The 27,274-nt window shown below is 26.8% G+C and overlaps 3 protein-coding genes across 11 annotated transcripts in view; 1 reads left to right on the top strand and 2 right to left on the bottom strand.

The window, feature by feature from the left end:
• The window catches only part of LOC105216729 (protein tweety-2), a 161,344-nt gene extending 152,742 nt beyond the window's left edge, over window positions 1-8,602 (bottom strand). Inside the window, exons 1-2 of the mRNA XM_054230858.1 lie at window positions 7,864-8,602; window positions 7,591-7,772 (exon numbers count right to left, since the gene is read on the bottom strand). The gene's annotated coding sequence lies outside the window, so the exon portion shown is untranslated. The remainder of the gene's footprint in view (window positions 1-7,590; window positions 7,773-7,863) is intronic.
• The window catches only part of LOC105216730 (uncharacterized), a 230,424-nt gene that overhangs the window by 162,503 nt on the left and 40,647 nt on the right, over window positions 1-27,274 (top strand). For 3 of the 9 annotated variants that reach the window (XM_054230868.1, XM_054230867.1, XM_054230866.1), the window contains 2 exons: window positions 2,690-2,832; window positions 26,062-26,140. The gene's annotated coding sequence lies outside the window, so the exon portion shown is untranslated. Of the gene's footprint in view, window positions 1-2,689; window positions 2,833-9,192; window positions 9,486-15,964; window positions 16,057-24,648; window positions 24,918-24,937; window positions 25,048-25,773; window positions 25,869-26,061; window positions 26,141-26,207; window positions 26,291-26,412; window positions 26,492-26,558; window positions 26,638-27,274 lie in introns of those variants that run through there. The other 6 variants (XR_008471219.1, XR_008471220.1, XR_008471223.1 and 3 more) reach the window with 6 other exon arrangements.
• LOC105216727 (endoribonuclease CG2145) lies at window positions 9,800-13,038 on the bottom strand. Its single transcript, XM_054230860.1, has 5 exons — window positions 12,787-13,038; window positions 10,775-12,065; window positions 10,499-10,695; window positions 10,211-10,443; window positions 9,800-10,145 (listed from the first exon to the last, which is right to left on the bottom strand). Exons 1-5 carry the CDS (start codon window positions 12,860-12,862, stop codon window positions 9,912-9,914), a joined length of 2,031 nt encoding a protein of 676 aa, XP_054086835.1. The 5' UTR covers window positions 12,863-13,038; the 3' UTR covers window positions 9,800-9,911.

Here is a 27,274-nt window from a genome sequence, read left to right as displayed (position 1 = left end):
TAAATGATTCACATAAAGAGACGAAAGATAAAAAAGATATGTAAATACCATAGACAAAGCTAAAAGTAAAATAAATAAGCAAAAAATATTTCAATATATATTTAATAAAAAAAAAAATATTTTTTTTTTAATAATTTTCCAAAAAAAAAGAAACATTTTATTATTAAAAAATATTATTATTAAAAATTAGAAAACTTTAAGTGAAATATACAAGCAAAGAGATATTTTTAAAATAAATATTCTAAAAAAATTTTAAGAAATTTAAAAAAATGTTTTTAATAACAATTTTAATAAAAATTTCTTACATTTTTTAAAAATAAATTTCCAAAAAAAAATAAGTGTTTTTCTTAGTAAACATTATTATTATTAAAAATTATAAAACATAAAGTGAAATAAACAAGCAAACAAATATTTTAAATAATTATTCTAAAAAAATTAAGAAATTAAAAAAAATGCTTTTAATAAAAATTTCTTAAATTTTTTAAAAATAAATTTCCAAAAAGAAAATTACGCCATTTTTTAGTAAAAATTATGATTATTAAAAATTATAAAACTTAAAGTGAAATAAACAAGCAAATAAATATTTTTAAATATTCTTAAAATAAAAATTTAAGAAATTTTAAGAAATGTTTTTAAAATATTAAAAAAAAATAAATTTTTAAATTTTATTAATTATTTTAAATTTAAATTATATATTCTAAAAAAAAATTAAGAAATTTTAAAAAATGCTTTTAACAACAAATTAAAAAAAAATTTTGAAATAAATTTCCAAAAAAAAAACATTTTTTAGTAAAAATTATTATTATTAATTTTAAAGTGAAATTATTAAACTTAAAGTGAAATAAACAAGCAAAGAAATATTTTTAAATATTCTTAAAATAAAAATTTAAGAAATTTTAAGAAATGTTTTTAAAATATTTAAAAAAATAAATTTTTAAAATTTCTAATAATTTCATTAACAAAAAAAATGCTTTTCTACAAGATTTATGCATATATTTCTCTGTATATATACAAATGTATGATTTTATATGATTCCCAAATAGTTTTAATGCCTTTGCATAATGCTTTAAAAGCACTTGTTAATAATCTGCTACCATAAATGACTGATCACCTAATGCTTAGTTGGAGAATGTCGCAAATGGCGTTCAAATATGCTTATTTACATACATACATACATACATACATATATGCAAACTTATGTATATAACGAGTTTTTTTTATCGCTTTTTAAAACGCAACCAACGCAAACTCGGGGCCTAGCATAATTTTAAAAATAAATAAAAAAAATCATTTTTAGACATCTGCCGCGTGCGTATGTATATGGAAAAACTAGTGGTAGCTGCGTAATGGGCGATAAATCGAATGAATAAATGCTGATGATATAATTTTAGTTCGACTGTTTAGGTGTTAAATGTTTATTTTGTTCTTTTTTTTAATTGGAACAAACATTTTTTAAATTTTTTTTTACTTTAATTTTTAATATTTTTCTTCAATGAATTTAATAACTAATAAATTAAAAAAAAAAAATTATTTCATTTAAATTTTTTTGTTAATTATATATTATTTATTATTTTTTAATACAAATTATTTGCATTATTATTTATTTTTTCTATTTGTTTTTTTTTAATTTTAAATGCATTTAATTTTTAATTATTTAAAAATTTATGTAATTTAAATTTTATCGTAAATTATATTTTATTTATTATATTTCAATACAAATTATTTGTATTATTATTTAATTATTTTTTTAAGATATATATTTTTCAAATAAAAACTAAAAAATATATTTTAAAAAATATTTTATTTCTAATTTTCTATTGTGTTTATTTTTTAATGAATTTTGTTTAATTTTAAATAATAAATTACTTATTTATGCCTTGTAAATATAATATATTTGTATTAAATTTATTACAAATGATTTTGATTGAAAAAAAATATATTTTGTATTATTATTTTATTTTTTTTTCTAATTTTTTTTTCTATTTTTTAATAAATAAAAATATAAATTCTTGAAAAATAAAATAAAAATTTTCAAATATAATAAAATTATATAAAATTAACAGTTTATTTTTATAATAATATATTTTATTAATAATTTATTATTTATTTATTAAAAAAAATTGATGTGTATACTGTAAATTAAAATTTTTGTAAATAATTTATTACTTATTTATTTTTAATAAAAACTATTTTTATTAATATTATCACAATTTTTTTCCGAAAAATATTTTTTTAACTTAAAAAGTATCAAATAAAAAAATTAAATATAACTTTTATATATTACATGTAAATTTAAATTTAAATTAAATAATTTATTTTATTTTTAATTTAGTTTTTTTTAATTAATTTTTTTTAAATTAATTTTTTTTTACTTTTAATTTTTATTTTTATCAAAAAATATTATTATTATTTTTATCAGAAATTATTAATGATTAATTTTTCACACATTTTTTGTATGCCTATGCCATGCATCATTTTTATTAATTTCTTAGCATTTTATATAGTATCATTTCATGCCTTTGCATTATCTTTCAGTGATTTCATATATGATTTATATGATTTTCTGTTTATAACAAATCTTTATTTCACTTGCGCATTACTCATTTATCTAACTTGCACAAACAATGTGCGATCAAGTTCGGTACCTGCATACTAAGTTATTTACCTTTTTGTTGTTGTTGTTTTCTAGGTTTTCTCATAACGAAAAAGTAAGCAGTTTGCCGGCATAAATGTAGGAGCGTCGAGGCAAATAACTTGAACAACAATTGAAATACGATGAGTGCGCGCTTACATACACAACGCACATATGTACATGTATATCGGGCAATACAGGTGAGTACATTTACATATATGCATATATGTATATACTTAAAATTTTATTAGACATACATAAGTGCTTTTTTGTACTTACTTCCATACGTATATACATAAATATATATACCCGTATATATCTAAAAGCTTCCCGTGCGTACGCCACTAGTAGTCTGCGCGTGATGCGAAGTGTCTTCGAAATCTGCTTAATTCACTTAAATTTTTGATCTATTTTCGTAGCGATCGCAATGGCAAACACTTGAGTAAACAATTGCCGGCTTACTTTGAAAGTAAACAAAAGCGTAAGATATTTTTCTTGAGAGTGAATTAAGAAGAAACTTGAAAATTGGTATATGCATACATATCTACGTGTATATAAATTTCACATTTATAAATTTTTGGGAGTTAGATAATAAGTGATCGATATGGTTTAGAAAAAATAAGTTCATTATTATACCCTGAACAGACAGGGTATATTTAGTTTGTCACGAAGTTTGTAACACCCAGAAGGAAGCGTCGGAGGCCCTATAAAGTCTATATATAAATGAAGAGTATGTTGAACTGAGTCGATTTAGCCATGTCCGTCGGTCTGTATATATACGAACTAGTCCTTCAGTTTTTAAGATATCGTTTTGAAATTTTGCAGATCTTATTTTCTCTTCAAGAGCTGCTCATTTGTTGGAACTGCCGATATCGGACCACTATATCACATAGCTGCCATACAAACTGAACGATCGGAATCAAGGGCTTGTATGGAAAACTTCCGCATTTTACTACATATCTTCATGAAATTTGATGTGAGTTATTGCTCATAGAAATAATTTAATCTCCGAAAAAATTGTTCAGATCGGTTCACTATAGCATATAGCTGCCATACAAAGTGAACGATCGGAATCAAGGGCTCGTATGGAAAACTTCCGCATTTTACTACATATCTTCATGAAATTTGATGTGAGTTATTGCTCATAGAAATAATTTAATCTCCGAAAAAATTGTTCAGATCGGTTCACTATAGCATATAGCTGCCATACAAAGTGAACGATCGGAATCAAGGGCTCGTATGGAAAACTTCCGCATTTTACTACATATCTTCATGAAATTTGATGTGAGTTATTGCTCATAGCAATAATTTAATCTCCGAAAAAATTGTTCAGATCGGTTCACTATAGCATATAGCTGCCATACAAACTGAACGATCGGAATCAATGGCTTGTATGGAAAACGTCCTTACTTTTTCTTACGTCTATAGATTTGCTTAAACATATAGTTACTAAAAGAAATGCACCTGTGAAGGGTATATTAGCTTCGGTAAAGCCGAAGTTAACGTTTTTTCTTGTTTTTGCATTTATTTGAAGTGTTTATTTAGCATAGTAAGAATGATCCGATTTCTTTCAAATATGCAACGTTTTATTTGATAATTCCTATTGGCCAAAAACTGTGACATCTGTATCACAAAATTTTCTTAATGCAATTTTTTCACTAACAGTTTACTAGACCTATTATTAAAGTATACTGCCGACAATTTGTGCTCTAACTATTACAGTTTTTCGCTTCTGATATACACATTTGAGTTTAAAAACGATACATTTTATGAACTGAACTAATAGCGTTTTTAGACAGGTGCTAATTGATCAATTAACCGGTCTCTGCTCGATTAAAACGCTGATTAAAATCAATTTACCATACAAAATAAAATCTACATTTGTATTTAATTGAACTCTGTAACAAAGTCGTACGATATACGTTCTTTGTCTGCGATTGGCTGATTGGCTGGCAGTATAAAAGGCAAAAAAGGGTTTCTCAATAAAAATTTTAATTGCTCAATTAATTTGGCGTTATTATCATAGGTTTATTGTACTCTCGCAACAAACGTTGCTAAGAGGGTATTATAGTTTTGTTCACTAAACGAGTTAGATATAAGGTTATATATAAAAGTGATCAGGGTGACAAGCTGTAACTTGAGTGAGTGAAAATTGACATATCTTAATGAAACTTGGAACACGTGTTCCTTGACACCATAAGAAGGTTAAGTTCGAATCGGGCGGAATCGGACCACTGCCACGCCCACAAAATGGCGATAACCGAAAACACATAAAGAGCTATAACTAAGCCATAAATTAAGCTATGAAAGTGGCATATTTGGATGTAATTTTTTTGGGAAAGTGGGCGTGGCCCCGCCCCCTGCTAAGTTTTTTGTGTATATCTCGTTAACTACTAAAGTTATATCAACGAAACTCTCAGGAGCCGTTTTCAGGCATTTCCTTATAAAGCCCAAAAATGGAGGAAATCGGATTATAACCACGCCCACCTCCCATACAATAGTTACGTTGAAAACTTAATTAAGTTAATTCAGTAAGGAAAACCAACCGAAACCTTATATTTATTATAAAGAAGGTACGGAAGACCTACACTCAAAAGTGGCGTGGTTCCGCCCACTTATGGGTCAAAAACCATATCTCCGAAACTACTCAACCAATTTCAATGAAATTCGGTTTGCTATATTTCCCTTGCATCCCAATGATATGTTGTGAAAATAGGCCAAATCGGTTCACAATCACGCCTACTTCCTATATACCAGAACTTTGAAGACGATCTGAATTGTTTACTTTACAATATATAAAGTAAGCACTAGCGAAGATATCGGAACAGAACTTTGCACAAATACTACATTTATAATGTAGCATCGCCCTTCTAAAAATCATCGAAATCGGACCATAAATTTTCAAGGCCCCATATATCGAACATATTGCTTCTATTTTTTTTTTTTACTGAAAATATAGGTAAGTCTCTCAGATATTTTGAAGAAATTCAGAGGGAATATCTTTCTGTTACTAATATGTCGCCGTGCCTAAAATATGTGAAATCGGGTCATAACTTCACCTAACTCCTATATACTTAGTATTAGGGTTTTCAAACCTTCAATGGACTTTATACCATATATATGATGAATATGTGGGTAAAATTGTGTTAATGAAATTAAATAAATAAATTGTGAGAGTATAAAATGTTCGGTTACACCCGAACTTAGCCCTTCCTTACTTGTTTTTTTTTATTATATTTATAACTAAATATTTGATTTTCATATTTTTTTATTTTTAATATTTAGAAATTAATATAAGCTACATATTTCGAAGAAGCATTAAATATAGCTTTGTTAATATTAAATGCAGACACTGTTATTGTATTATATATATATATATTTTATAATATATATATTTTTTTATTTTTATATTTAATTAATTCTTTAACAATTTTTTAATTCTTTTTAAGAATTTTTTTATAATTAATTTTTTTATTTGTTAAAGTTAAATTTTTGTTTGTTAAATTATTTATATTTTTAATCAAGTTATGCAATTTTTTATTTAATTTAAATTAATTAAAATTATTTCTTTTAATTAATTGCAAAACAATTTATAAAAAGATATATTTAAGTATGCTTACCAAGTTTTTTATTTTTTTATATTTAAAGTGCATTTTTTAACACAATTAACTGAAATTTAATACATTTTTCTGATTAATAATTGTTGAATTTTTATCAAGTCAAATTAAAAAACAATAACAATTCAAACGTAATATTTTTTACATAAAAGCATTAAATCATTTCGAAACATGTGCCTATTTTATTATTAGAAAAAAATATTGCAAAATATAAATTTAAAAATAATTTTTTTTATTTGATTTCTGAAACTATATAAGAGTTTAGCAAATTTTTTTCCGGTTAATTTTTGCATTTTTTTTTAATGTTTTTTAAACTTGATGCACTTTTGGTATGTAATATATATATTTTTTTACTTAACTCTTTCAGTCACGCTTTTAGATTAAGAATATGTTGAATGTTTCGATTATTGTTTTGGCATTATCTACATTTGAAATATCACTGAAAGTATCATCATAGAATGTGACGCTAACCGGTCGCACCTTGTCAAAAAAGGTACAGACATTCATGATAATTCACGCGATTGTCGGTAGATGTCGTGGATTTTAATATATAATTCGGAAAGAGGTGGTTATTGACACTAACCACCACGATTGAAAGAGTTAAATAATTTTTATTTTTAATAGAAATAATATAATATTTTTAATTAAAAGCATAAAACAATTTTCAAAATATATTTCAATACAAAATTATATTTTTGTTTTCTATTTCACATTATTCAATAACTAAAACTATATAAAAGATATAAATACAGTTGAACTTCTATAACCCGACGTTCTTCATAACTCGAACTCTTGAATTGACAATAGAACTCAAATTTCATACAAATTACCTTCCCTAATTCGGAAGTCTCTATAACTCGAAGTTTTTTTGGAGATTATGGTGATTTGAGTTAGGGAAGTTCAACTGTGTATATAAATTGTTATCAGACTCATGTATTTTTAAATATGTTTAGTATTTTATGCATTTGTTTGTTTTTTTTTAATAATTTTTATCACTTATATTTATGGGTTTTCGATATTTTTTGTACAAATTGTTTTATTCTAAATTACACTAGTTCAATTTTTTATTATGTACATATATGCATAGATATTTTTTTATTAAAAACTCTTTGAAAAATATTTATTTATAGCATATTTTTTTCAATATTTGCTTTTATTATTCTTGTTTATTGTAAGTTGAATTTTTAAATTTTCATTTACTATTTTTTTTTAATTTTATTATTATTTTTTTTTTGTTAATTTTTTTTTTTTTTGTTTATTTTATGTTTTTTGATTTTTTTTATACTGTGTTTTTTTAAATACTCAATTATTAGTTGAATATTTTTTAACAATATCATTTACCACAACAACTTCAATTCATGCTGCAATCAACCACTGACAGCACTGTAAACTGCATTTATCTCGCTGCCATCTCAAACTACCCACACATTTTCTGCTAACACAGGCACACATACGAGTATACATACAGTCACACACACAAATTGACGGCGACAGCGCTGCTTGCATTGCTGCCAGTTGGATAGCTGAAATGCACAAAGCAGCGAAAAAAGCAACAAATACACCATTAACTTATAAACCATTTGTTATTATTTGTTGTTGTTGGCAGTAACTTACACTATTTTCGCTGCGATTTAACGCAGTTCACATGATTTCCTCGCGTAAAAGTCGTTCGATTTCGTTAGAATAACTTGGGACGCGCGCTGCGACGTCAACGTTCTGTCACACAAGCAAACACTGCTTTTCGTTTTCGTTTAACTGCTTTTCCAGCACAAACTTGTTATTTGTTTGCCACAAAAAGCACTATCAAACACTTTGTTATTGTAAGCACTGTTATATTTAACAGTTATACACGATTCTTTTTTCTTATATTTATTAACAAATATATTTTAATATTTGTCTGCAATATGCTTATTATTATATTAAGCCTGTTTTTTTTTCTCGCTGGCGCACTACGTTACGCGCTCACGCTCGTTTTACGTTCGTACACGACGGCGACCGCTTCGAAACTCTTGCTCAGCCAGCGATTGCCTGCATTTTTCCCACATTTGTATATCCCGACGGCGTTTGCCGATAGTTTTCACTACTATTTACCCAAATACATACATATACACACACATACACGCTTACATGTATTTTTGTATACATTCGACAGTGTGCGCGCACTGGCAACACTGGTAAACTGGTTCCGCGTTTTTGTTTACACTGTGCGTACGAGCGAGCTGGCTATATTGACTTGCGGCGAAAATTGAAGGCAGCGAGTGCTTTGTTTACTAGTTGGTTGCTGGCTGCTGTCAGTTGCAGTTCGTTTATTTCCGGCCAATCAGCTGTTTACTTATCGTTTTTAATTTAGTATTTGAGTTTTAAATAATTTGAAGTTGTTAAATTGTGTGGGTTTCTGCAAGAAAAAGTGTAAAGTGCATAGACTTCTTTGAAATCTATATAAGAATGCAAGTGTTCCAAAAGTGTGCAATTCAGAACAGCCTCCGTAGCATTCTTCCGCAGCAAGTGGTGACTCCCTGCGATAAAAACGAACGGAAATTTGTTTAATGTGTCATAATCTCAGAAAGCAACATCAGTTAAGGCTCAAAGCTTTGCTACTGTTGTCATTCTGTGTTGTAGCATCCACTACCATCCACATATATATTAAATATCAGCTTTTTGAAGAAGGCTACAGTTTCATCTAGCAACCATAGGCAACCAAAGCAGCATTCGCTACTTTAAAGGCTCAGCATACTTTAAAAGTTCACAAGAATACTTTGAAAGCTCCCAAGCATACTTTAAGGGCACCCATGCGTAGTTCGAAAGCTCACAAGCATACTTTGAAAGCTCACAAGTATAATTTAAAGACTCAAAAGTGTACTTAAAAAGTTCGCAAGCATACTTAAAAATCTCACTAGCAGAATTTAAAAGCTCTCAAGCATACTGTGAAAGTTCATAAAAATACTTTGAAAGTTCGATTTATTTTAAAGACTCTCAAGTCTATTCCAAAAGCTCACATGCTATCTATAAAAGCTCACAAACTTAATTTAAAAGCGAAAAAAGCTTTTGTGGTTAACAAGCTAAAGTTACTCCAGTGAAACCGCCTGCTCAGGATGTAATTTACTCTCATTAGAAAGCTTTTAAGGCTCTACATGTAGTCCACAAGCAAAATACTGATTATTTTCTGTGCTTTAACAACCTGGAATGGTTCCACTTCAGACAGTGGTCGTCGATTTAGAACTTGGAGTATACAACAGGTAATTCAAATAAGCTTTCAACCGATTAAACAACAATATTTATAATATTTACAAGAATCGTTTAACACTAAGTTTCAAGAAACTGCTGTGGAATAGTTGAGGTTAGGGTATTTGGACTTTTGTAAACATTCTATATCAGTCTCACATGAAACAACCGGATTTTTTATTTCGTACTGTACGTACCTCTGTGAAAAGTACAGCAGAGACACACTCCTTTGTATTAAGCAAATACACACACCGCTGACAAAAATTTCGTATATTTCATCGCCTGTAGATGGCTCGGGGATTAACTAGGTGTAAAAAGCAAATTCAAATTTTAAAGAAAATATTTTTTGGTTTATTTTACCTGATTAAACTACAAATTTAAATCTCAATTTCTTACAAAAGTAAGTTTATAAATCTCATTATGCTTGCATGATGGCGTCTCTATAGTTCGGGGAAAGCGCTGCCAATCAGATGTTTGCCGCGATAACGCCAAGTATAGGTGACAATGCCGAAGCGCTGATTACCTAGCGACACGGGACATGTGCGATCTGGGCGCAACTGGAAGCAGACAGTGTACAGAGCCAGTTCCAGTTCGGGTGAGGTGCCAGCGAAGACGCCATTAACCGGTTTATTAACACCTTTATGAGTGAAACGCACTTTCAGCACTTTAGCTTTCTGTAGAGCATAGATGTGAAGAGTTATAAATAGTTAAAGAGTCAGTCTGATTTCTCCACACTTACATTGCCCAAATCTAATTGATGCAGATAACCCTTATAGTCCAAGCGTCCAGCTTTCTCCTCGTCTGCAAAATACACCCAATTGTGCAGACCAATTAATGTGCCATTCTTTACTTCGTGCACGAAGACATGCTCAAAGCCCGAACTGCCAATGCGTCCCTGGCCGCGTGAGTACTGTGTAAACCAGAGCTCTTTGACGAGATCGCGATGTGTCTTCGGATCGGGCGATACAATCCCTACATGTAAACGGAGGTATGAAGTAATTCAAAGTAAAGAAGTAATTGAACATACCTTTGTTTTGCAAGAAGAGCATGGCCTGTCGCATCACCTGTGTGCCCATTACGGCATCGACGAACTCATTTTCCTCGCGCCGTTCATTAACGGTCACATGTTCATTGGCCAAAGTGTCCTCTTCGTAGTTGTCGAAAAGTGCACGCATTTTAGCGACTGTTGGCGAATCGAAGGCGCGTGGCTCGACCTCGAAGAGACTGCGTAAAAGCGAAGCAATCAATGTCTTGGTGGCTATATGTTTCAAAGCTGAGCTGTTTAACAAAGTGGTATACTTACGGTTTCGGCGCCTCGTCTGTGCTATCAATTGACCTTGTCTTGCCCTGTGGATTGACATGCACCAAATTCAACAAGCTCTGCTCTTTAGCATATAATTGCTCAGTGAGTGCGCGTATTTCGTCATCGCTGGCAACTGAGCTAACGCTGGCACCACTGGCAGCACCAGGTTTTACCGTAGTCGACGGACCGGGTACGTGTGGCACAAACGAAACGCCTGTTCCACCAAATCCAGGGGTACTGGGGCGCGTTGGACTGCTTGGCGTAGGTGAAGCTGGTGGTATGATACCGCTGCCAGGTCGTGATGGTGCCGCTGGTGTGGGCGAACCCCAAGCAAAGGTTAGTGTGGGCTGTGCGCTACCACCAGCTGGAGAGGAGGGACGTAGCGGCGAAGCTGGTGTGGGACTACCGGGTGTGCGTGGTGTTGGTAGTGCTGGGAAGTCTTCTTTGTTGCCCACGGAGGAACGGCGTGGTGGTGGTAAAGGTGGGAAATCATCTTTTGTTGTTGAAGGGCGTCTGGTGGTGGTCGTGGTTGGTACACCGATGCCGCCAAAACCATTACGCATATCCAAACCTAAAGCACTACCGGGTGAACTTGGTTTTGGTGTAGTTGTTGTTGTCGTGGTTGTGGTACTGGTAGTGGTGGTAGTTGTGCTGGTCAATGGTGCTAAACCGAAACCGGGACGTCCGGCTGCACCGCCTTGCGGACGTGCGCCACCGCCATAACTAAGATCCAAGCCAGAAGGCTGCGCTTTAGGTGGTTGATATGGTGCAAAACCAGGTGGCAAATTCGGCTGTGCTGTACCTGGACGTCCAAAGTTATTCACATTACCACCAAAGTTCATAGGTGTCGGTGCTGGCTGTGGACGTTGTTGTGATGGATGCAACTGTGGACTGCCGGCTGGCGGACGCAAACCGGCTGGCGTGGTCGGTGTTTGTGCTGCTGATTGCGAATTGGGTTGTGGCCACTGTGGTGGCTGTTTGCCATTACCACCGAAGGGCGATGAGTCGGGGGTGTCGGGACGTGGTCCCAGCGGCATCAGCGGCGCATTTGGGTTAATGGCAAATGGTGGTGGCTTCTGTGCGCCAGCGGTATTTGGTTGTACTCGCGGTGCATTTGGCTGCGGTTGTGTTGGTATGGGCGCCGGCACATTTCGTGGTGGTAACGGTGTGGTGGTAGTGGTGGTTGTCTTATCACCGCTACCGCCAAAGAACCGACTAAACCAACCGGACTTCTTTGTTGTCTGCTCTTCCGGTGGCGCCGGAGTTATCTCGATCTCGGCTTTGTAGCTGGCTAGAAAAATGAAATTTATTTAATTTTTTTACACAAATATTTATTTTTCTGAAATTAGCTCACAACTGCGAGCGTATATACTAGAGCGATAAGCGATGACACAAAAATATTTTATTTATTAAAATGAGATAAGGAAATTTTCAAATATTGTCTTAGTGAGATTTAGCTCATCTAATAATATTTGTTTTGCCATTTTTTTTTTTAATTCTGTCAGTTGTCGAATTAGTGTTAAATAAATTAAAAACATTTTTTATTTTATTTTTTTTATATATTTTTTTTTTAATTATATGTTTTTCCACTTTTGTTTTGGTAGTAAAAATTGTTGGATTCCATAAAATATTTTTACTCAAGTTTTCAAAAAAAAATTCTTAAAAAAATATTTATATAAAAAAAAATTAATTTTATTTAAATTTTTTTTTTTTTAATTTAATTATTGGAAAAATAAATTTTATTTTTTTTTTTTTAAATATATATTTATATTTAAAGAATTAATTTTAATTTAAAATTTATGTATTCAAAAATTTATTAGAACTATTATTTTATTTTTTTTATATTTAACTTGAGTTGTATGTTTTGTTTTTCTTTTACAATATATATATATATTTTTTTAACATTTTTCACATTCTAACACCACTGTAGACTCTTCTACGGACAGCTAGTGTTTTTGGAAACTCCATGGGCTTTGTGTAATGTTTTTTATTATTATTATTATTTTGTTTACCTGCAAATTCGCACTGCAGCACACACAACAACAACACAGTACACACGAAAAGTGTGTGATTGATCTTGAAACGCATTGCTTCGCGCGTTTTCTATTTACTTAACGCTGAAAGTAGTGAATAGTATTACTTCTTTTCGATTTTTTTAAGTTTTTTTACACTATTTTGGTTAAAAAATAAATTCACTAGTTTTTGAAATACACTTGGTAAATAATTCACCAGCGACAATTATCACAACTGACACGTACGAATTCCGGCAACTGACTGAGCAGGCATTGAAATGAGAATCGCACAGAGGCAACGCAGAAACCTGTTAGGCTGACATAACTACATTAGGTACATCCATATATACAAATACATGTGTATGTATAGTTTGCCGCTGCTCGTGATTAAGACGGCGTTTAGTGGAGTGTGAGAGTACGCTACAATCGGTTGTTGTCAACAATATATAATTTAAGGCTGTACATAATACATTTTAAGTTGAAATATTTTTAAAAATGTTCAAAAAATAAAGCAAACAATTTTTTTTTTTAAATAGAAAAAAATATGTTATATATTTACATTTTTTTTACACAATAAAATAAAAAAATTAAAATTAATTTTTTTTTTAATTAATAAAATATTTTATTAGATTACTATTTTTAATTTTACAAAAATTAATAAAAAAAATTCTAATTATAAAAAATTATGTTATTTAATTTTGTAAAAAAAAATTTAAATATATAACATACTATTTTTTATTTAATAATATTTAATTATAAAAAAAATTACATAATGCAGTTTAAGTTAAAATATTTTTAAAAATGTTCAAAGAAACCAAACTTTTTTTAAATAAGAAAATAATGTTATATATTTATTTTTTTTTTTACAAATATAAATAAAAAAAAAAAAATTTTTTTTAATAAATACATTTTTTTATTTTATTACAATTTTTAATTTTACAAAAATTATTAAAAAAAAATTCTAATTATAAAAAATTATGTTATTTAATTTTGTAAAAAAAAAATTTAAATATATAACATAGTTGTTTTTATTTAAAAATACATATTTAATTATAAACATTTTTAAAATAAAAATCATTTTTTTTTAATTTATTTTGATAAATATTTATTTTTTTTCCAATTGTTTTTTAATTTCAAATACTATTTTTATCTTAATTTACTGAAAATATAATATATTTTACGAATATAATTTATTAAACTATAATATTTAATTTTATTTATTTATATGTTTTTACTATTTTTTTTAAATATGAATATGAAAAAATATTAAACATTTTTCCAAACGTTTTTCGAATTAAAATTATTTTTTAATTTTTTGTTGTTTGTTTTTTTTTTTAACAAAAAATAATCTTATTATTTCATATTTATATACTAGAAACGATTTATAAAAATTTTACAATTATTTTTATGCTTATTTCGCCAATTCATTTAATTTTGTTTGGATTAAAATTTAAAAATAAAAAAAATCATTTGCATTTAACAGCTTAATTCGCTATTTCTTTTGATTTTTTTTTTTTATTTTTCGAATAAAATTCATTATTTTTAATAAATTATTTTTATAAACAATTATTGAAAATTAAAATTTTAATGAAATTTAATTATTCTAGAAATAATTTCATAAATTAAAAGATATTTTTTCTTTAAAATAAAATAAAAGTAAAAATTAAATTTAAAAGTAATTATTTTTTAATATTTAAAATAAAAGTAAAAGTAAATATTTTAACTAATAAAAATGATATTTTTATATATTTTTTTGACAACTTTATAAATTAGTAAAGAAAGTAATTTTAAGTTTTTTAAAGCTTCATAATTTGTTAAAGATAATAAAATTTTCAAAATTTTAAATTTAAAAAATATATTATGGTCTACAACTTTGCTTCCATCGTTCTTTTTTTGGTAAATTTAAGTTTTTTTTTTGTATAAAAACGGTTATAAATGTCGATGTTACAAATTTCGATGAGCCTCAGCCGCACTTTTCTTGGAATTAAAAAAGAAAAGCAAAATTTCCCGCAAATGTCGAGAATTCTGCTCAAAAAGTGACATTTTCAGTTCCAAGATCGATATAAAACGATTGAATCGACCAGTGCTTGACCCTAGAGACATCTATTGGAAAACGGCGGAAGCAAAGTTGTAGACCTAATAATATATTCAATTTACAATATTAATCCAAGTTTTAGATACATTAAATAATAAAGTTCAAAAGAGATGAAATAATAATTTTTGAAACTAAAAAAAAAAGCAATTTTGAAATTAATGAGGTTTTTTTAATGAAAAAATATTTTTTTATTTAAATTGTCACATTTGAGTAAAAAAAATTACAAAATTCATAAATTATTTTTTTCTATCCTATATACATTTTAATCATATATATAGTAAGAGAGATTTGAAAATATTTATAAAACAATATTTTAGCGATATTTACAGGTTAATATAAGTATGTATATTTGTATGTATATATTGAGCACATAAACAAGTAATAAATTCAATTCAATTGAATTTGAAAATACAACAATCACACTCTCTGACCTCAATGGCCCCCGCACATATAGACCAACATGAGATAAGCGAGCGACATTCAATTCCATTAGAAGTCAATTGAAGCTGCCAAATAAGAGCAAGAAATTACTAATTTATATTAAAAAAATATACAAGCGTATTGAAAATACGGTAGACAGCGGAGAGTAGAAGAAATCGGCTTATACATAGTAAACAACTACCGGTATATGTGATATATATATATATATATACACTCTTATATAAGAGTGCGCAGCCTCTGCTTGCAATATGCAACGATTTTAGCATTAAAAAGCCGTTATTGCAATAAAAAATGTTCGTCCCGCATTCGTCACTCACCTTAGTATTGTTTCAGGAAAGTAAAAATGTAATTGAATGCCTTAATTAATACAAGTTCAACGCCTAAAAGGAAAGGTTTCATTAAGCGTAATTACACATCCAAACAAACACACATACAAATAAATATTTTCAGCACCAGTATATGCTAATAAGCTTTCAAATAAAACTAACTGATTCATTTCAGAGAATTTTTCAAATACGTGTGAGGAAAACAGCGTGAAGACAAAGCGCTTTGTTGTTTTTGTTAGTTTGTGGAGATATTTTCTGATGATGCAAAGTAGCTGATTCATAAAGTTCCATGAATGAAGGCTCATTATATTTACTTTTTGCGGTGTAGTTGCGAAAATAAGTGAGATTCGGAGTTGACTTACCAGAGAGAGGGAGAGAAAGAGACAGTTCAGAGTTATAGAAGTTGAGGTGAGATGGGGTTATAAATAGTTAAATAGAGTTCAAACGAAGCGTAGGCAACATTCATTTTAAATATATATTGAATTTTCTAATACTTCATTGAACATCTGCGTAATATGTACATCACATCACTTCTATTTTTGGGTATACTCACGAAATCACATCACGCGTTCATACTATATCATGTGAACTATGCATTTTGACATTATATGCATGAAATAATAAAGTTCATATTTTATTATAAATAGTAGTGCTATTTCTATATATAAAAAAAAAAACAAATTAATTGACATGCTATCCATTCATAAAGCAACATGTGAGTAGATCACACATCAGATGACTTCAATGACATAGAAATATGTTTGATTTAGAGCAGAAATATATGCTATATCACATGACTTTTATATTTCAATTATCTACTCAATATAGTTGACATTTTTTTTAAATTTTCGCATCAAATCACATCACGTGATGTTGCATCATATGATCTGCCAGAATTGTGTAATTCAGATAATATTGCTTGTTTGAAAAGATATAATGACATTACACCAATCAAAATAATACATATCACTAGATTTTTTATTGTGATGTTCTTATCTTCATATCATATGACTTGCTTGACATAGAAACCTTTTTATTGTATATCGAAATTTTATAAGGCTATTGTTATATATTATATTCAGCCAATACAACTGCGTTATTTTTTAACAATTTTTATTTTGTTTTCGAATTTCTATCTACAAATCACATCACATGATCTGCATCATATGATCTTTATATCAGACAATCTCATTATAAGAGCTAAATATACGAAAAATAATTTTGTTTTCTATAAGGACTACAGCATTGATAAATTAATTAAATCACATCACTCTATAAAGTAAATATCACCTATGATTTACACTTGATATCACTTTATTAAACAAATGTATTAGTGTCCGACCGATACCAAAATTTTGGCCGATGCCGATGCCGATCCCGATTCTTTCATCAACAACATTATTTAGTAAATTAGTATAGTAACAAAATAAAAACAAAGACAAATAACCTCACAAAATAGGTAAACAACTCAATTCATATGTAAATATGAAGTTGTTTAGTGATTTAATTAATATTCAAAACTAAAAAAATTATTATTATAAGATATATGTTGATAGAACAAATAAATTATTCGCGTTTTCTCAAAGCGAATCTGCAATCAGCAATATAGCTTTTTTCCTTTAAGGGGGTATACCGGTGTGACATTTTCAAAAAATCGATTTTTTTATTTTTTGCTTATTCGAAAGTTTATAATTTCAAAAATATCCTGTGAAAGGTAAGGTCGTATCTTGAATAGTTTTTGAATGGCAGCGTTCTAAAGAGCAATCGCTCACATGTATAAGCCGCTATAGTCGAAACTTAAAAGGCGTTTTTCTCGAAACGACTTTTCACAAAATTACTGACATCATAACTCAACGAGATATTGACCGATCAACCTCAATTTTAAACTTAATGAATATATTTACTATACCATGACCTACGATCTTTTTGATTTGTTGAAAATTGTCAATTTGGCATATAAAAAACGACAATTTTTTACCTAAAACATCGAAATTTTTTTCAGTACTACGCCATTTTGTTAAAGTTTGATATCTTTCAATAATCGTAGGTCATTGTATAGGGAATATATTCAACTTTAATAACCTTTTTAAATTTTTGTGTATCAGTTACTCATTCGGCCGGAATCATGTCAGCAGTTGGGTAACTTTTTTTTAAATTAATTTAATAATTTTCATGGGTTACACTGGGTTACCCCTTAAGGACAAATATGAGCATTAAGGCCAATATTCGAAAACAGTAGGTCTAGTAAAAAGAATCCGTTATTTTCAAAGAGATGTCTTTTGTCATTTATATCTCACATTGTGAAAGGCGGCAAATAGTGATAGTGACTCAATAGAAACTTCGGAAGCTTGTTTGGGAGGTTCTTTTCCATGCACCTTATTATAGTCCTGGCCAGCACCAAGTGATTATTACGTGACCCTGTCTATGGCAAACTTTTAAAAATAAATTAACCTAGTTACGAATGCTTCTATAATAGTGACTTTATGACATTATCTTCAAAATCTCAACAACTTTAAACAAAACTGTACATATTTGACATAAATCTAGCAGTACTAAATAAAATCTTTCATTAATGCAAAATTGTCTTCGGGGAGCACAATGGGCCTAATAATGGCCTAAAAGCGGCCGCTTGCGGTCAGGCTCTCTTCGCCTCCCTTTTCAACCAACCAACCAACCAATGCAAAATTGTTGAATTTCTTTATACTAGACTTAAATTATCACCATGATGCATTGTTAGTTTAATCAAATGTGATTCACTGTATTTTATATGGTTCATTCAAATTTTATGCTCTAAAGAAATTAAAAAAGGAAAAAAATGTATTTTAGTATAATCCGAAAGAAGTAGAAAGAATCGGCTAAGAATCGGCCAAATATGGCCGATTAAGTAATGATACTTAATTTTGTGGCCGATACTGGCCGATGCCGATACCAAGGCCGATTAATCGGTCGGTCTCCTATCAGCTACACCTGACATCACATGACTTCATTGACAAGGTTGCTTCTCTTGACTTCCTATAAAATATTATGCAATACCATTTAAATGCATTTCCGTGCAACTTTTGAGTTCAAAATTCTTCATCAATTTATATCTCTGATCTACATCACGTGATCTGAAAATCATAAAATCACATGATGTGTGATAATTTCGAGTTCTGATCAATTTTTTATTACTATATAGTCGTATATAAAAATTAATACATTATTGCCATTACTTTATATGATGTGATGCACATCATGTGATCTGAAAATCATAACATCACATGATATGTGATAATTATGATTTTTAATGTATTTTTTTACTGCATAGTCGCGTATGTATTTATGCTAATTAGTTCTTACTCGATCAATTCGCACCGTGGCTTCAAATTAGATTCATATCATATGACATTTGACTAATTAACTTACTTTGGAAAGCTATATACTGTGTCGATGTTCTGAGATTATCCAATTATCAAATATTTTATATTTTATCATCTTATTAAACATACAAGATGTGATATCACTTTCAAAAAAGTTTGACCTCTAGCAGTTGCATCACGTGTTCAGTGCATTACGCGTTTAATTTAAATCACGTGTTTATGATTTGAAAAATATTATTTCAGAGAGAATTTCCACTTTTTAAATTTAAATTATAATTTTAATTTATTTTATGCAAACAAAAATTATAATTCGCCATAATCATATCACATCGCACTGCATGTTGGCATCATATGATCTGTATGTCATATCACATCATATGAAATTTTGGTTTTCCACATAATTTTTTTTTCTTTAAATGTATGAAAAATATATTTTCAGACAAAAATGTGATCATATGACATGCACATCACCTCGTCCTGTGCTTTCATTGCAATTACACTGCTGTTCACTGCAAGTGACTTTAGATCAAGCCAGCATATTTTTCTATTAATAATCAAATTCTTTCTTTTATAATTGCCCTTTCACACCAATTATTTACTTACCGCTGTCATTGCGCATAAAGAAATAAAATAAATTTATTTTTAATATATTTATATATGTATTTATTTAATTAAATGCACACTGAATTCAGTTACTCTAAATACAATTGTCGATAGATATATATTTTTTGTTTGTTTTATTATTCATTTTGTATTCTTTATCCTTTTTTCTTTTTTGTTTTTCATTTGCAATCATTTTGCATTCATTTGTTTGGTATGTAGGTAAGTGCAGTTGTTTGTGTGTGCATCGGTATTTATTTGTCTGCTAGCATACATACATACACATGTATATTTGTATGTATGTGTGTGTGTATACATATAGATTACAATAACGTTCAATTTGCATGTCAATTGCACACTTAAAATGCATTCATTTATGTTGACTTAATTTTTTTTTGTTTTCCAATTAATTGCAACTGCATAAAATGTGTTCATTGAAATTTACGCCTCACCTCATAACACTGTTGGAATTAAACAAAAAATTGAACTGAAATTTAAATAAAATTTAGCTTTGCAAATTTGTTAATTGTTACATTTAGAAAATTTTTGATTTTTTTCTAAATAAATTTTTTGAAAATTTTAATTTCATAATGTTACTTTTCTTAATAACATATATGCTTTTACACAAATATTCTTTTCAAAAACAGTTTATATTTTTTTTTGTAAATTTCATTCTTCTTTTCATAGCATCAATTAAATAATTTTACTTTCTTTAAATATTTTTTTCATATACACCTTTATGTTTATCATATATTTTCCATATCAGTCTGCTCCAAATAATTATTTTAGTATCCTAAATCGTTTTTTTCTTCATAATCATGCAATTGGAAAACATATTTTTGTATAATGGTTTTCAAAATCGTTTTAAAAATTCTTAAAAAAATCATCAATGAATGTTACACCGAATAAAATATTTTAATAGAACTAAAATTATACCAAATTTCTTCTATTTCTTTTTGAAAAATATTTTTTCTTTTAAACAAAAAGTGATAACCAAATTTATTTTTTTAATCAAAATTATAAAAATTATAAAAAAAATGTATCTAAATATTTTCTAAAACTAATATTTTCTAAATAAAAATTATAATAATAAATAATAAAATTTATAATAAAAAATTAATATTGCTAAATAAAAATTATAATAAAAAAATATTATTTTCTAAATAAAAATTATAATAAAAAAATTATGTTGCTCTAAATAAAAATTACAATAAAAAATAATTTTTCAATAAAATTTATAATAAAAAAATAATTGTTTCTACTTAAAAATTATAATAAAAAATTATTTTTCTGAAATTAAAAATTATAATAAAAAATATTTTTATCTAAATAAAATTTATAATAAAAAAATATTTTTATCTAAATAAAAATTATAATATTATAAAAAAATTATTTTTCAATTTAGAGATAATAAAAAATATTTTTTTTAAATAAAAAATATAATATTATAAACAATGATTTTTCTCTGAATTGAAATTATAATAAAAAATATTTTTTTTTAATTATAATAAATACTTTCTCTAAATAAAAAATATTTTTTCTAAATAAAAATTATAATAAAAAAATAGTTTTCTATAAATAAAATTTATACTAAAAACATTTTTTTTTTCTAAATAAAAATTATAATAAATTTTTTTTTCTCCAAATAGAAATTACAATAAAAATATATTTTTTTCTAAATAATAAAAAATATTTTTGTTTTTCCAAATAATAAACAAATATAATTTTTTTCTAAATAAAATTTATAATATTATAAAAAATGTTTTTTCTCTAAATTGAAATTATAATAAAAAATATTTTTTTAAATAATAAATACTTTCTCTAAATAAAAAATATTTTTTCTAAATGAAAATTTTAATAAAAAAATAGTTTTCTATAAATAAAATTTATAATAAAAACCTTTTTTTTTCTAAATAAAAATTATAATAAAATTTTTTTCTCCAAATAGAAATTACAATAAAAATATATTTTTTTCTAAATAATAAAAAATATTTTTTTTTTCCAAATAATAAAGAAATATAATTTTTTTCTAAATAAAAAAAATCCTAAATAATTTTTTCCAAAGCATATTATTTTTTGACGTAAAAACTATTAATATACTTTCAAAATACCTGCTCACCTCAATTTTTTTCTAATATTTTTATATGCTCCTCTATAAATACAATCCACAGCTCAATAGACATAAATAATTCTTTTTAAAATTTTCTCATTTTCATTTCATTTTTCCTAAAATCTTTTAACTACAGCATATTACACCACTTATACACTTAATTTTTTTACTGTGTATTTTTTAAGATTTTTAAAATATTTTAAATATTTCACGAATACTATGCTCTAAAGTTGTTTTTTCTTTTTTAAGTACGCTCATTTTTTGTAATATCTTATATTGTATAGTTTCTTTTTGGCTTAGGCGTAATTATATAATTAATATATTTTCTTACATTTTAATTTAGTTAGTTTTACATATAGTTTTTGTTTTCCTTACTACTTTTCTTTTCCATATTCTTTATAACTATAAATATTTTTATTGAAGTCTTTTTGAAAAGGAAAGGCTTTTGGTAGTTCATTCAGGAGGGTCCTTTTACATTTTTCTTAACAAGTATTTTTGTTTTACAGTGTATAGCGTTTGTAGAGGGGAAAATAAAAAAATATTTTTTAAGTGTGTGACACAGAAAAGATTGAGTAAAGCATTTAAAATTTTATAGTATTTTTTTTTCAAAAATTTTAGCGAACAGAAGTGGCTTCTAATAATTTCCTCAGAGCTTAAGTTGCTAAAAACATTTAAAAATAATATTTTTAAATACTGTTATGTGCCTCAAAGTCATTGAATTAGATTTACAATAAATTCATATATTTCTTAAATATTTTTTATTTGCTGTCTAACTTTTCTAAAAATGTAGACAAGCCATTTACCATATGTTTAGAAAAAGACTTACCATTATTTAAAGGGTAAAGTTTCAAAATAATCTGGCTTGTAACTCTGTTAAATATATTTTCAAGTTACATTCCGAAATATTTCACTTTTAAATAATTTACTCAACCTTTTAGTTGCCTTAAAATTCGCAGTTAAATAGTTGTCTGTGCATATTAATGGATAGTCTTCGTATTAAATGTAAGGAAACCGTTGGTAGTAGAGTTCTGAGTTTGAATACTAAAATAGTTGTCATATAAAATATAATTTTATGTGGTTTTGCTTTTACACAAAAAAATTGAAAATGTCTTTTTCAAAATTTGTGTTAAGAAACGGTGTTAAATTTGTATGTCTGATTGGATACTATTTAATTGAAATATTTTCGATATTTATTGCATAAAAAGTAGTAGTTAGTTATGCATTTAATTATTGCCAAAATGATAGATAATTAAAGAATTATATAATTCAGTATAAAACATTAAATTTGGTTTTTTAAACAACGCACCATGTAAACGGCACATTAGTTGATGTAATCGATTTATATTTTTGCACATTCGGCATATTTCTTTTCACTAGCAAATAACATATTAAATGAATTTTAAATAAATTGAATGGTAAATAACTTTATAAATGATTTAAAAATCTTTGGAAAAGTATGATAAACAATTTAAGTAAATATTTTTCTTGAAATTTAATCAAATATAAATTAAATAATATAAAGAAGTGACTTAGAAGAGAAAAATATTTAAAAATGTTAGTTAAGGGGTTAGTTGGGTTTCAGAGTCTGAAAACAAGGGTATTTTTACAATTTCTATAACCCAAAGATAACTCTATAACTCGAACTTTTGAATTGACAATAGAAGTAAAATTTCATACAAATTTCCTTCCATAAACCGAACTTTTCTACCAGGGCATAATACAAAATTTTAAATATTGCTATCGAGGCATATTTCTTTATCTATATCTTATGGAGGCGAACAAATAATATGATATTACACTTATGGCTTGCATAAATCATGTAACAAAAGCTTTTTGAAAAATTTTATGTTTTAATGAAAATTCTATAACTCGACCCATGATTTGCTCATCCACAAACAGTAATCCAAAAACATGTCGATAGTACATGCATAAATCTAGTTAATGCACGAAGGAAAAAAGAAAACATTAAAATTTGTATTTTTGACAGAAATTAATCCAAATAAACTCACTTTTTTAGTAAAATTTTCGCCATATATTGGCCTTTAAAAATAAATAAATAAAAATGATTTTAATAATTTTAAAATAAATAAAAATAAAAAAATCTACATTCATTAAATATATAACGTTATTCCAAAGTTATGTGCAAAATTGGAACATAATCGCTTCATAACTTTTCGAGTTATCGTGTTCAACGATTTAAAAAATTGAGTTTTGAGATAAAGTTTTACTTTCAAACTGACGTGGCCTACTGGGTGGAACTTCCAGAAGTCATATCTCTTAGAATTTTACACGGATTGATTTGATATTTTTGGATAATATTTTCGACCTATTGTACAATTTAATAAGTAAAAAAAAATTCTCCAAATTTTGAAACCCACCTAACTCATTAAACTATTAATGTTCATATTTCTCGAGAAATTAAATTAAATTTAAATAAAATAATATAATATATTTGCGCAAGCAAGTGTCTGCGAATATTTTAAAAATATTTTAAAAGAATAAAAAAATGGTTAGTCAAACTACTGAAATGAAAATATTTATTGAAATTAATGTTAATATAAATTAAATAAGAAATTTAAGCAAATAAATGGTTGCCAAAAATGTAAATAATTTAAAAGACTTAAAAAAGTGTAATAAGCTCTTTGCTTTTCATGAAATTATATTAAATAAAAAACAAAATAAATAAATAATAAATTTGCGCAAACTAGCCTCTGCCAATTGGTGTTTGCGCAACAGGTGCATTAGTGTTGTTTTGCAAAAAAATATATAAAAATAATATATTTAATAATAATATATTATATTTTTTATTTATAATATATTATATTTCTAATAAAAAATATTGGTTATTACTATTTGGTTTATAAAACAATATTTAAAATGTGCCTTCATAAATAATAAAGTTAAATATTTAATATTTTCGCTTTGCAATTTAAGCTGCGCACCATGTAACCACCATATAACTCCTTTTCTTTTTATTTGCGCACCATGTAATCGCCATATAATTCGTTTTGTTCCTATTTGCGCAGCATGTAACCACCACATAACTCCCCCACATCGATGTAATCGATTTATGCTTTTCGTGATGCATTCGTTTTTTTTTCGCGCGAGCACATGCAAGCAGCATAAAATGTGTTGGGTTGTTGAAATGCGCAATAAAGTTTAAATAAGTGTTTAAATAATTAATTAAAAACTTGAAATATGTGAGTTAAAAAACTATATTTAATATTTTTAGTAAAATTGTAACAAAATATGCAATATATTAAGAAATTAAAGTTAAAGAAATTGTGTTGGCATAAATTTACATTAGTTTTGGCTAATTTGTACGAAAATGTGAGCACCGGCTTTATTAATTATAAAAGTGTTTTAAGAAAAGTAATATGTGAAATATATTGAAGGTTTTAATTTAGAATTGGCATATAATAAAAACAATGGCAAATTATATCAAAAGGCATTTTTGCGCCTAAAAACGGTAGCTTAATCAACATGACAGAACATGCATAGGTATGCTCTGGCGTCACTGCAATTGCAATGTTGATAACAACAACAAAGTATAGGGTTACGGTGCATTGCTCATGGAATGTGGCGTGAGTATAGGTAGCGGTTGTTTTATGAATGGTGTTGCTTTTTAATGTTTGAGTGTTATTTTTTTGCGCCTTTAATAAGTGAGATTGTAATTTATTAAGAAACGTGTGATAATAAAATAAAATATAATAAAAATATAAAATCATAATAAATATAATATAAAATAAAATAATAATATAAAATATAATATAATTATAATAATAATATAAAAAATAATGAAAATTAATATTTATAATTTATTAATAAAATGTTAAAATTATTTGGGAATTAGTGTTAAAGATTACATGTGGAAGTGCATTCGTAAAATTTTTTGTTGTTTTTGTTATATGCCTATTTTAAATGCCTTAATTTAACTTTTTCATTTCTTTTTGTAATGAATTTGTCGAAAATACTTAAATTTATTAATTTTTTGAAAGTGCGTAAAATTTTTATAACTCTTAATCGTTCAGAGTTTTATATCATTTTTGAAGCATAAATTTTTAAATGGTTTTCAATTTAAAATTTTTTTAAATAAAACAAAACTAAAATTTAATGAATTAAAGACAATTCAATGATTAAAATAATTAAAAGTAAATTTAAATAAAAAAATATAATTAAAAGAAAATACAAATTAAATTTTTAAATTTTGTAAATAAAATAAAACTAAAATTTAATGAATTGCAGAGAATTTAATAATAAATTTAATTTATTAATTTTAATAAATTATTAGATATATTAAATTAAATTAAATTTTATAATGAAATTATACACATTTCATTCCAGAAATCAACAAAAAACATCAAAAGCATACTGGAGTATCATTAAATCTGTTCCATACACATCATAAGAATTTCTCAATAAGGTAAGTAGATATATAAATTACATATTTACTCATTCTAAATTTTTTAATTATAAACATTTCATTTCAGAAACAACAAAAATCACCAAAGCATACTGGAGGAGTATCAATAATTCTGTTCTATACACATCATAAGTATTTCTTCAATATTAGGTAAGTAGGTATATAAATTACATATTTACTCATTCTAAATATTTTAATTATTGTTAATATTAAATTAAATTAAATTAAATTAAATTAAAATATATTATGAAATTATACACATTTCATTCCAGAAACCAACAAAAAACACCAAAAGCTTACTGGAGTGGCAATAATTCTGTTCTATACACATCATAAGAATTTCTCAATAAGGTAAGTAGATATATAAATTACATATTTACTCATTCTAAATTTTTTAATTATAAACATTTCATTTCAGAAACAACAAAAATCATTAAAGCATACTGGAGTGTAAATAATTCTGTTCCATACACATCATAAGAATTTCTTAATATTAGGTAAGTAGGTATATAAATTACATATTTACGCTTTCTAAATTTTTTATTTTCATCATTTACATATAATATATATACTCTTTAAATATAATTTGTTTATTGGAAAATTTTGCACATTTTTTCATAATCATTTTATTAAAATTCTTTCAATCAAATCTCATAAATCGTCTGTATACATTTATGCGTCTACCATTACTTTGCCTCTGTAGTGCCTGTGTACATTTTTTTTAAACCACATTTACAATGCTACACATAAGTTTGCTAATTTTCTTGATTTTTGTGTTCTTAATAGGAGTATATACTTTATACAAATAGTGCCGTTTATAATATACACAAATACATTTGTATATATTATATATGTTTTTTTTCTTTCAATTATATAACTATTTAGTATAGATTTTGTATTTATAAAAGGTTAGTGTGTAAAGTCCAGTTCTCAATTCCCATTGTATGTGGCATAGGTAGTAAATACATATATGTATAGTAAAATTGTTTAAAATATTTCTTTTCACAATTTAGATTTTTTCATTTCTTGCTGAAGTTAACGCAAACATAAAAAAATTGTTTGACGAGAAATAAAAGTGTCTTGAGAAGCTTCTTCAAATGTTTCGCCTAGTTGATAAGCACATATTTGTTTTTT

Source organism: Zeugodacus cucurbitae, chromosome 5 (genome assembly GCF_028554725.1).
Source record: "Zeugodacus cucurbitae isolate PBARC_wt_2022May chromosome 5, idZeuCucr1.2, whole genome shotgun sequence".
Lineage (NCBI taxonomy): Eukaryota > Metazoa > Arthropoda > Insecta > Diptera > Tephritidae > Zeugodacus > Zeugodacus cucurbitae.
The sequence above is the reverse complement of the archived record's forward strand: the minus strand, read 5'-3'. Positions and strand labels throughout refer to the sequence as shown.

Bases quoted from the DNA above. Each gene is read 5' to 3' on its own strand.
- LOC105216727 (XM_054230860.1), bottom strand. From the start codon at position 12,862: ATGCGTTTCAAGATCAATCACACACTTTTCGTGTGTACTGTGTTGTTG. The intron at 12,066-12,786 runs GTAAACAAAATA...TCATTTTTCTAG, and splicing joins GCTGCAGTGCGAATTTGCAG to CCAGCTACAAAGCCGAGATC. The intron at 10,696-10,774 runs GTAAGTATACCA...GCTTTTACGCAG, and splicing joins ACAGACGAGGCGCCGAAACC to TCTCTTCGAGGTCGAGCCAC.